A 12,164-nucleotide genomic window follows, 5' to 3' on the forward strand; every position below is an offset into this window, starting at 1 on the left:
ACCAACAACAGAGAGCACAAAACCTACATCAGTCACTTTAACTGGCCTCCACTAATGCTACTTGTCTGCATGTGTGTATGTGTATTTCACATGTGGGTGCGCCCTCATTTCTGTGTGGTATCCATCTGTCTGTCCGGTGATGAAGGCTGTCAGCATGAGAAGTAATCCCACCATTAGCACCAGCCGCCTTAATGACAGAGACATCTTTACTCTGTCTGTGGCAGAGGGAGGAAGGAGTGAGAGAGGAGGGGGGGGGGGGGGCAGCATTAAATAAGGAAGAAAAGCACACGAGCGAAGAATCAACAGCCACTGTCAAAAAGGAAGGAAGAAAAGAAAGGCACATTGGAGGTATGAAAAGGAAAAGATGGATGGAGAGGCGCAGGACAGACAGAGGAGAGAAGGGATGAAGGGAGAGTCAACTTCTGCCTGTCATCAGTACAATACAGGCAACATTAATCTGAACTAATGTGGCCGAATGTCAAAGAGCTGAGTGGACTTCTGTGTGTGAGTGTGTAGAGCAGGCTGGTATCAGTGGGGTCAAGGGTCATGTAGTTGACCTTGCGGTAACTCCCAGCATAACCTGGTCTGGGCCTGGCGACAGGAAGCAGCCTCGGCAAAGCTGGAGGTGTCTGCAGGAGATCTGCTGACACCGAGACCTTTCAACTCTCTTCTCCCTCTATCACACACACACAGGCCAGCTCGCACACATGCTCAGAAACAGAGCACACAAGTATGCACGCATACACTCACACACGAACACGGGGGGGAAAAACATGCGCCTGCACAATCCTCACACACAGGCGCGCACACACACACTCAGGCGACAGCAGAGTGGAGTCAGCTGGAGAGACGGAGACACTTTGGCCTTTCAACAGCCAGGATCTCTGGACAGGTCAGGACCACACACACTGACGCACACAACCACACACACTGAGACACACACTTGTCCCTGTGGTGGCTGACATCAATCCAGAACTACTGCTTACACAATCTCGACCCACTTTAACAATACTTGGAAACTTTGGATTTATGGTGATTGTGCCGTTTTGAAGAATTTTCTAAGTGTACAAAACAACTCATATATAACTTACACTAAAAAAAAAAAGCTTTTAAATTAAAGCTATTCAGAAATATTTTTGGTGTTAACAAGACATAAAATGAAAAGCACTAGTATTGTTAATCCCACTGTAAATTAAGAGTCTGCAGGTTTATGGCTGGTCTATATACACAGGCCAGTAAAGCTGACTCTAACCTCTGAATCACCTTAATGTATATAAAACTGTGGCAAACTGCTCCCTGTTTATAAGCTCACATCAGCCACTAGTAAAATAAAATAAAGAGCAATAAAGAAATTTTAGGAAACTCTGAATTGTCTGTCGGTATTGCGTGCGAGAGAGATCGTGAGACCTGATTGGTTCATTCCACACTTTGTGTCCACACAATCTTCTCATATCTCTTTATTTTTCATGTCCTTAGCAAACACAAAACCAGTGCATTTCCACCACAATCTGATAATTATGTCATTATGTCCCTCCATGTGTAGGTCAGCTTTTAGCCCTCCCTTCAAATTTATCTCATTCAGAACGTATGAATTACTTGTCCTACAAAGCGGGTTTAATGAATAGAGTGAATCTGACGAACTTGTTCAACAGACACAAAAAGAACATTTTTCATATCACGCTGACCTACAAGCATCTTCCGACATGAACTGTGCCCAAACCTTAAACCGCTGTGTGTCACAAGAAGGAGAAGAAAAGGGTGGATGAGGTCAGAGGTGGAGAGAAATAAAAAGAAACCAAGCCTCATCCAAGTATGTTTGCTGTGTCCCTCTCAACTGAAAAGCCTCAGCTCCATCTCTCAGTCCTCTCTCTCTCTTCACCCTTTGTCTTGAGTCTTACAAGCTGGCTAACAAATGTAGACCAAGGGTGAACCTTTGAATCAGCAACGTCAATGTATATATAGCTCTTTTAGCCTGCATCCACTCATTCTGCCAGGTGATTCAGCCTGAATGATAATAACAATGTCAAAGAGGGTTTAAGCATACAAAGCAAAAAGCGCATGTTAAGTACTCCTTTCACTAGTTTGGCTTCTTGTGAAAGACCCAAGTAATGATCAGGCATATCCCTCCACTTTTGTGTAACGTCACTGTTTGAAGAGTCAACAAAATAAAATATGCTGCTCGTAATCTCTCTTTTCAATAATCGAGAGGAATGACCTACTCCGCTCATCCAGAGTGTACACTGATTCCTGTAAGTATTTTGTTTGATAGGTTACACCAAATCCCCTCATGGGAGGGTGCTTGTGTAAAGAGATGAGTGAGTGTGTGTGTGTGTCCATACTGTACTCATGCATCGGTTTGACAGTTTGAGTGATTTCTGTGCTGGGATTTGGCAGGCCACGGTTACAGTTCCTCACTCATCACCCTCCAGTGGGCGAGTGTGTGTAACTCAATGCCTCTAATCTAGCTGGCTGCTCAAAGGATTAGGACCTCTACTATTCTCAATGGAACATGCTGGAGCTAGTCCTGTTTAAGTGTGTGCATGTGTGTGTGTGTGTGTGTGTGTGTGTGTGTGTGTGCGCGTGTGTGTGTGTGCGCGCGCTTATATTATGCATCTATTAAACATCTCTCAAAGAGAATAATAAGAATCTGTACAGACCCATTGAAATGCCAGAGGAAAAAACATTAAACTCACTTGTCACAACAAACTCAGCGTTTTAAATCCCTGATAAATCTGCTTTCAAAAGCCAAGCCGACTGATTTTGCTGTGAAGAATGTAATGAGCTGCAGCGGCAGGACACTTGCGTCTTCAAAAAAAAGCGTTTGATGTGGTACGCTCTCATTAGAGAAGGTATCTGGAAACACGTTTCACAGATTGTTGAACGGAGACGATGGTAGCGGGAATCCTTAAGGTTTCTTTTCTTATTCTTAGGCTCACAAGATATTTCAAAATTGATCTTTGACACAAAATTGATTCTCGATTCACTAAAGGTGCTACCAGGGGGCTAAATTGGTTTTATATGGCAAGTTTTGCCTTAAAATTTTATAAAACAGTGTGCCAACACAAACTATTCTCCGAGTCAGACATTGACCTTGATCAACACTACTTAGCTTACCTGCCAGTCATGTGTCATTCAGCAGTACAGTAAATCCTTACTGTTTGAGCACACACTGTACTGCACCGAGTAAGACTCTCAAAATATCCCTAAAAAAGCTTACATATTGAATGAGTCATATCAAGCTCATCCCCCAGGAGGTTATTAAAAAGAAAAAGCATCTGAAAGCTTGGCTCCACTGAAGACTGGACAGGTTGAATTAATTTCTCCTTCCTCATAGCGTCACAGCTGTGTGTTCTTGTGATTTCTGTCTTTTTTGTAATATGGTGTATTTCACTATTTTCTGGCCTCTGTCAATTCATTCAGAATCATACAAGATAATAACTGTGATTCTTAAGTAAACCAACATTTCCTGCAGCCCTATAAATTATAGAGAACCCAAACAGGAAGCAGTCATTACACTCTAATGCACAGATCTCTATACACTCAGCAACACTAAGCCAACCCTATTCAATCACTGATAGTCAAACAATAAACAAGAGCAATTGCTTTAGAAATATTTCAAATGTTCTAAACTACACAAGCCCTCACACAAACATGTCTTCACGGTCACAGGAGGTCAGTCAGAACCATGGCATATACAGAGGGACGACATATACCCCAACATACCCAAACACAAATGCTGCACAGATGTGCATGACTACGGGATGAGAATAAATGGTGCACCGGGTAAACTGGCAGCACAGGGAGTCTCAGTCTCAACCATGACCTCATCTGTTTAGACAGAATCGGATGAAGGGAGGGATGGAGGGATCAGCGGGCAGGATACAGAGGGGGTCTGGAAATTGGGGTTGGGGGTCATGGATACCATGTCAGCACGTGTAAATGTGTGTGCCTGTGCATGTTTGTGTGTGTTTTAAAAAGGTGAAATGAGGCACTTCAGCGGCCTTGACCATTCAGGGGAGGGGAGGGAAAGGCACGGATCAGTGGACACCCGGCAGTACACAAGTCGTCCACCTGAACCTCCCCCTCAATCTTGGCCATTTTTCTACTCTACCTCCTACCTCTACAATTTCTTTCTCAGAGGTCGACGTTACACACGAAAACAGTGTCTCTTACAAAGAAACACTGGCTTGCAGAACACTGGCTATTGGTGAGTATGTATGTGTTGTTGGGACCACACAACAAAGCAATTCAAAACACAACATGAAGGTCAGAGTGAACTGGATGAAAGTGAAATGGGTGCATTCATCAATGGGTGTAGATGTGGAAGTCTTCTGCTGGCTGATGTACTTGCTTACCTTGGATTATCAATTAATGCAGATTATTTGATTTGTAATTTGAAAACTGTTTTATTTCATGACAATGAAACCTGACAGTATTTAAAAGGTGATAAGGAGAGAAACGTTTTTTTTTTCTTTTTCTTCAGTGAGCCAATCAGAAATTGACCTCCTCCTCTCTATTTTCCAGTCACATATAAAACCTAAGCATCAAATGACATATCACATTTGTGTAAAGTGTTATACTCTATTTTGTCACTTTCTTGCCTTTTGTAATTTACTGAAATGACTGAGTACCATCTGGGTGGGAAAAAACCCTGAAAGATTTATTTTCTTGGCAGCACCCCAAAGCAGTTAATGATCAACCCCGCTTGAGTTTCCATACACAAAAACACACAGACCTTGATCTTCCGCTGGATGTGTCTGAGAGCGTCTGCGGTGCCCATGTCACCATCTTCCTGGATACAAACCACATCCAGCTTCATCTTCACGTCCAGCTTCATTTTAGAGTCTGCGCTCATCATCTTCTGGACCTCTTTGGTGGTGATCACTATCACCTCTGACAACACAGTTCACAGAAAACACATATTAGACATCGTATACAGTAGAGAGCTGCAGACATGAAGTGGAGTCATAGCTGCAGCGATCCATGGAGGTTTTTTCTTCAATAGTTTCTTTTAAGTTGATCATCCCTTTCTTGCCAATAAGTGATATAAATTATCCATTGTCACATATCCAGAAAAATATGGACAGAAGAACTGCAAAAGTAATGGCCTTTCCCTCTGATCCTTTAATGAATGACAGAGGCCATCAGCACCTATGAGATGACCCTAAATGATCTAAAGTACAAAGATGGCCAAGTAAAAGTTCACAAAATGTCTCTACTTGCCTCTGACATGTCCTTAAATCAGGCTAAGACCACTGCCCTGCTTTTTATAAAGTGGGTAATAACCTTACTAGACCACTTTATGAATCTAGAACATTGCAGAGTCCGTCTGCTTTAATTAGCCTTGTCTGCATAAAATGTTCTCTACCGGGCATTTGTTCACTCTAGCTGTGTCAGCCTAGTAAAACCAAATTGCAGGGCTTTGGCTAGCTGGCTGCACACAGTAAACTGCTGGCCACACAGGATGATTATGTATAGAAAGCTAGTTTTATTTAGGCTAGTGAGGACCTACAGACTTTTATAACAAACAGGCCTGTTTACTGGCAAGAACAGCATACTGCAACAAATCCCTTTATAAGCCCAGAGTTTCTGGACCTACTGCAAGATGCAGCACAAGAGGCAAAAATCTGGACTGTAAACCTAGACAGGAAATGCACACCTGACAATGGCTGCTGATGTGATGACAGGCTGGTGAAATTATGACTAGAAAAATCAGCACAGTTAAACTCAATACGTTTTATACAGTGAAAGGGGCACCTACATGTTGCTGGCGGCAATCTGCAAGTGCACTCGCCTGCTTTCTAGGTAGCACATGGAAAAAATACCACTGGCCATGCAAAGAATAAAGAATCACAACTTGCTTAGCTTAAAAGAAGGTGAACCACATTTTTAACTCTTTCAATTTTTAGAGTGTTTGTAATCTTTTTCATTTTGATCAACAGTGCAAAAGATAGGGTGTTTGGCCTTGGTGGAATAAATGTCATTAATCTAAAAACCCAGTAGGTGATGGTAGTAAAGTTCAATCGTGACAAAACGTAGCCAGTGTAGGAATAACATGACTCCTCTGGGGTAGTCGACATATGTATATGTGTTATAATCACTGTGGAGCACTCTGGGACAGTCGTTTCATGGAGAAACCAGTACAAATGCGAAGGTGTAGCTATAACATGTAACATAAATATACACATATCGTGCCATTAATTACGCTCTGTCACATCCAAAAATGAATTGTCTGCATTGAACTCGACCAAAGACATTAAGGAAAAATGTTGGAACTTTTCACTTCACGAGAACAAGCAGCAACACTGACGGTGAAGTTTTTGCTTGCAGATTCGTAGAAGTGTGGACAATTGGCCTTGGCTGTTTGACTTCCTCTCTACTTTCAGTATGTTTTAAAACACACTCTTAACTATTTTAAATCACATCAGTTACAGTCCAAATGTAGTCTCTGGCCAGCAACTGCCTACATTTGCCTGCTCAGGCAAGTCGAGGAATTACGACCCATCAGCAACAGATTAGTTAATACCTGTGCATCAGTGGTTACTGAACATAACAGCCACAATGAATGTCAGCTGCAATTTCATTTTTATTTTCAATCTCAGTTGACATGAATTCGGATGTATTTTCACAGCAGTCGAGGTGCTGTAGTCTGCACGTTCCTCTCCATCATCCCTTCCTTGTCATACCACTGGGAAATGATGAAATGCTATAAAATCACTCAGTATCTCAGTTGGGTTTTTAAAACAGTACTTTTACCAACGTATACAGTACTTGAAATGAAGAACAGTTACAGTCATTGTGTTTGACTGTTTGAGGTGATCTTTTCTCTTAAAGGTCCTCTTTCCACATTAATACTAAAATGACATTTTCACACTTTTTGTTCCAGCTATTCCAAGTGGGCCACATAAACCGAGACTAGAGGTACTGGCTGTATTTTCACTTCTTTACATTTTATGTGGAAACTAACCAAGAATGCCAGTGCACTTCTGTAACACTTTCCACCCCTGCCACTGACACACACACAGCGGACGGAAGGCTAAGAGCTCACATGTGGCCACTTCCATCAGATCCAATTAACGTTAAGCTCTAACAGGAAAATGCCACAGTATCAGACCTGGCCAACCGAACATTGCATTTCTAAAATGAATCTTCCAGCTATCTTTTTTCTTGTTAATCGCAAGTAGGATGAAATAAAAATCCCACAGACGTCCCATTATGATGGCAAAGAGTAAGACTGAGTGAGACAGACCTTAATTTTTTTTTCCCTTTCTTGGTTTCTCTGTTGCTGATTAAATAAAGAGTTAAAGTCCCTGCACACAAAAACATAGATTTTCTGTTACTGTGGCTGATTAGATGTCTGCTCAGATTGAAAGTGGGCAAATCACTGAAGATTTTATACACTAAATGGTGCAAAAACACTAAGAGAAGAGACTAATTACGCAGCATAATTTATAATCTAGAGTATTTTCGGTGTGGTGAAATTTTTAAGACATCATCATTCGATATGCTGAAAACATGAATTAGACTTGTCATAACATCCTGTAGTAGTGCTAGCAGTAATTGAGGAATGTGTAGCAGTAATAGGGGCACGCGATGTAGCTGCTCTCACCTTCAAAGCCCACCCTCTCCAGCAGGTTCAGCGGGTACCACATGAGGGGCTTGTTCCCGACAGGCAGCATTGCTTTGGGGGTGTTGTATGTCAGATCAGTCATACGAGAACCCCCACCAGCCGCCATCAACACCGCCTGGAGCTCCATGATAGCTGCTGGGAACGCCTAAGGGAGAGATAAACATGGAGATTAACAGAGGCATAATCACATAATCAAAATTTACCAAAACGCTTTGTTGTAATGCCTGTATGTGGATAGGTGTCATGTGGGGACATAAGGATTCATAAACTGCGCAGTTTGTAATACTTAAAATTGATGCTCTCAAAGCTCTCAGTGGCTCTGTGAAACTGTCAGTGAAACTTTTGTCTTTCCTTTGGAGAACTGTTTTTTCCTCTACATTCACATGGAAGACTATTAAATTACGAAACATGTATATAAATTGAACAGGTAGACTTCATAATACAGTCCGCAATGATTCAGAGTGTAATTTAGTGGCAATACCAAAATACTCACCGCTTTATATTGGTACTTTAACGTAGATACAATGAACAAAAACAACACTATGGGGAACAAGGGAGTAACAATAAGCATTTTAGGGGAAAGAAGAAATAAATTCTACTCTTACCAAATAAATCTAAACCTCTTAAAACTCAGATGGCAGGGTTACTGTTGAACATATAAAACACATGGTTTCTACAGTCATCCAAGGAGGAAAAGCCATAACACAAAAAGTAACATAATCTATCTATTGAGCTATGAGTGAGTGAGATAGATAGATAGATAGATAGATAGATAGATAAAAATAACATATTATTCATTTCTCCTTCCCTCTGAAATGCTTGTTACTCTCTTGCTCCCCATAGTACTGTTTACCTTCACTGTTTACGTTTAAGCACTTGTTGGAAACTCGTGAGTATTTTATTGATATCTGATTGATTCAACAGAAAATTACACTGGAAATCATCTGTATCTCAAAGTGTCATCCCATTCTTTATGACTGCGTGTGTATTTTGAGTAACAAGCTAGTGTGCCAGTCATCAACACAGCCTGTGGTCACGATTACACGGTTTAATAGCATTATTTCTAACTAAATGACACTTGCGTACTGTTTGTTGTGCTGTCCGCATTGAACAGGATAACATTATATTCACAACAGATTGTGCGAACATGGTCCTTTTAGTATATTCGGCACATAAATCACAAGGAAGTCATCACTTATTTTTATATTAAGTCAAAGTTAGACCGGTCATCCACACAACAGCAGACTTATCTGATACACCTCGCGGCACACTGACACATGGTCCAGGCACAATGCAAACTGAATGCACAACATGGCATTACAAGGAGATAAAATGTCATGCCGACTCGCTCAGTAGTTGAAAAATCAGTCTACAGTTACCTGCAGTGATGTCTGTCGCTTGAAACGACAGCAACGGTAGACGCGTGCAAGTTGCTGTCACTGTTGTTAGCAGTTGGCTAACGATTAGCACAGAGCAGAAAACGACACCGCGGATTCAAAGACAGCTGACAAGCAGCCGGACACGTCTGTTGAAAAGCAAACACCCACTCAGACCACCGGCGGTGGCAGAAATTAAATTACTCATTCAATTCCTTGACAGACTTTTCGTAAAAGAAGCTAACAGCTAGCATCGTATGATGACACCTGTGTGCTTTCGGTGAAATACGTCCGTGTAGGAATCTACTTCCTCCGTAAAGTGGTTCCTACTGCGCTTCTCAATACAAAGCCTACAGCTTTATTGCCCGCAGTGGTCAGGATTTGTCTCTGACTGCAACACAAACAGGACACAACAGTTGATCATTGTAGCAATAACAACATGTTTAAGTGTTATTGATGTGTAAGCCATGGGGTGCTCTCTAGAATCCGTTTAATCTGAGCAAGCAAAAATCAATAAGAAAAATAAAATTAAAATAAAATAACAACTTAACTACAGTCTTGTGTTTGAATTTCCAAATGCCATGAGGATTAAAGTCTTTTTGTGAATATCAATATCAACTCTAGGAGGCATCTTACACTTAAACGCTTATTGGTGTTAACATTTTCACACATTTTTATGTAACATTTTTTTTCAGTTGCTGTTTGCAAACAAATGACTACTGTGACATAAATAAAGAGCCTGAAAAGCATATGCATTTTTTTCCTCTTTTGACTGTTGAACAAGTACAGTAATTCATAGGGTTCAAACACACGCACACACAAAGGGGTGTGAGCCGATTAGCTGCCAGAAGCCACCCAGCTACTCCTCCAGACTTCAAGCTTGAAAACTCCCAATTCACAGAGCTGAGACGTAACAGCAAATTGAGCTCGGGGAATGTGGCTTTGGTTTTGTTTGCTCTGGCCAGGAGATGAGCTTGACTGCTCGTTGCTGCTTGCTCGAACCCAGAAGAGCGAGAGAAAGGAGTGAAGAAGGAACGAGAAAAGCAGTGAGAAAGAGACAAACAAGCTTGCCTGCCTGTTGTTGATTGAATGCCAGAATAATGGGATAAAATAGTAATGGGAGGAGGAAGCATGATGGGTTGAAATGTTGAAGGAGCAAGAGAAGAGAAGACAAGTGAAAATAGGTTAGAGAGAGAGAAAGGGGTTCCCAGACAAGAGGGTCCTTAAGTAATGAGGAGAAACGAGCAGAGGTGAGATCGAGGAGTCGAAGAAGAGAGAAGCAGCTGGGAGAGGAGTGATGAAAGAGAAATGGACATTGGGTTCTGGAAAGATATCACAACCAGTCAAGTTTGAGCGGCGGATGCAGTTGCCCTGTAAAGACTTCAGTCATACATGAAACAGACACATATTTGAGTTATTTTAGGAGTGAAACTACTGCTAATGGGGCTGCAGTACAGTCAGCCAAAGTAGTATAGAACAACATAAACAGGACAACATTTTGCTGGCAGAGGAGATGCTGGTCAGACAAAAGTACTGGTGTCACATCAAAAACTTTAAGTCTTTAAGTCTTTAATTTACTCTTGCATTTCCTTAAGTGTTATGGGGCTTTTAAAAAGGATGGTCAAATCAAAGCAGTGAAAGGGAAGACATCATGAGTTTTATTCTCTTGTACTGGTCCGGCTTATAAAACATGGGTTCCCACATTTCCCATAATGCCACTGATAGCAGTGTTCCAGTAGACACTCCCTGTCTGGTGAATGTCTAAGTCTCTCAAAACAAAGACCTCCAGTTTGTAACGCAAGCTCTCTGTTACAGATGCAGGCCCAAGCCGAGATAACCCATAGTTTGGACACTGTAGCATCGCATAATGATTTAATAAGTTATTTATTAATTTCTGATCTGAAGTTTTTGCACCATGAAGCCTTTTGTCACAAGAAATAGACATAAACTCAACTTATGAAGGATTCCCCTCACTAACTTTCTGTAGCTGATGTAATTTTAGACTATTTTTTGTGAAAAATTGAAACACATAACAAAAACAAAGCTCAGATGAAATCATCTACTCAGTTAATTTCTGTGTAATGAATTATACTTTCCAATGTGCGCAAAGGGACCTGTTTCTCCTCTTCACCCCCCAGTTTACAAGGTGTTGTCAGTGTGCAGGTGGCATCCCTCTCTCTCCATAAAAAGGGGGATCTGGCAAAAAAAAAAAAAGTGTAGATGCAATAAAAGTCAACCCAAACCACTGACACTCACAGAGATTACTGCTTGGCTGGTTTACCACAGAGCGCTGACGTGTGCGAGACATTCCGCATTCAACTAAACTGGAGAGCCGGGCTGCACTTTACTGGTGTCACTGAAAGCTCACATGACAAGATGCAAACGTGTCTGTGAAGGATGCAAGAAGTGGATGACAGTGTCTCTTTTTCTCTTCACATAAAAGAAGAGGCCATGGCCACACATGCTGCAGTAGACCAATGCTGTTTTCCTTGGTAGGACCCTGCTATTGCGTCATTTTGTTCTTCATATGGCATGTTCATTATAAGAAGAGAAGCTAAAGATTGTTATCGAGATTTTCTTTCTTTTCTGTGGGAAATTAGACAAGAACATGAGACCAGAGAATGAGGGTGAGAGCCTTCACAGGCAACTGCAAATCCACTGATCCCTTTCATTTCGCGTATTGCCAAAGCTCGGCTAATTTGTCAAATAAAGACATCAGCCTTAGCGATCAGAGCGGGGTGGGGGGGGCAAATGAAAAAGACGCAGACACAGAATGCCGCAGCTCTGAGACAGAAACAGATGGAGGTAGGCTTGTGAGAAGACGGAGAGACAAGTGCAGGTCTAGTCACAGAGTGACTGGAAACGGAGCCCTAAGACTTCCTCTGATTTCCTCCTCCCTCTTTGGCCCCGGCGCTGCATCTTGTAAATCATTCTCAATTCACTGAAACAAGCCAGTTGGATTAGCTTGGTTTAGATCATAAACATTTGCAGCGCAGACCACCCAGGGAGAGCGCAGAGCCAAGGCCAGTGTGTGTGTGTGTGTGTGTCTGAGCATGCATTGCATGGGCGTGTATGTGTGTGTGAAGCCTCCCTCTGAGTTTAGAGGTGGGCACTGCAGCACATACACACACATACGCGCGCGCACACACACACACACA

General features: G+C 41.9%; 1 protein-coding gene across 1 annotated transcript in view; it reads right to left on the reverse strand.

The window, feature by feature from the left end:
- eif2b3 (eukaryotic translation initiation factor 2B, subunit 3 gamma) overlaps nt 1-9,303 on the reverse strand; it is a 29,779-nt gene extending 20,476 nt beyond the window's left edge. Inside the window, exons 1-3 of the mRNA XM_076745651.1 lie at nt 9,010-9,303; nt 7,610-7,775; nt 4,736-4,893 (exon numbers count right to left, since the gene is read on the reverse strand). Of these exons, the coding sequence (XP_076601766.1) occupies nt 4,736-4,893; nt 7,610-7,757 (306 nt within the window). The 5' untranslated portion in view covers nt 7,758-7,775; nt 9,010-9,303. The remainder of the gene's footprint in view (nt 1-4,735; nt 4,894-7,609; nt 7,776-9,009) is intronic.
- Between the last annotated feature and the right edge of the window lie 2,861 nt (nt 9,304-12,164).

Source organism: Chaetodon auriga, chromosome 12 (assembly GCF_051107435.1).
Source record: "Chaetodon auriga isolate fChaAug3 chromosome 12, fChaAug3.hap1, whole genome shotgun sequence".
NCBI lineage: Eukaryota > Metazoa > Chordata > Actinopteri > Chaetodontiformes > Chaetodontidae > Chaetodon > Chaetodon auriga.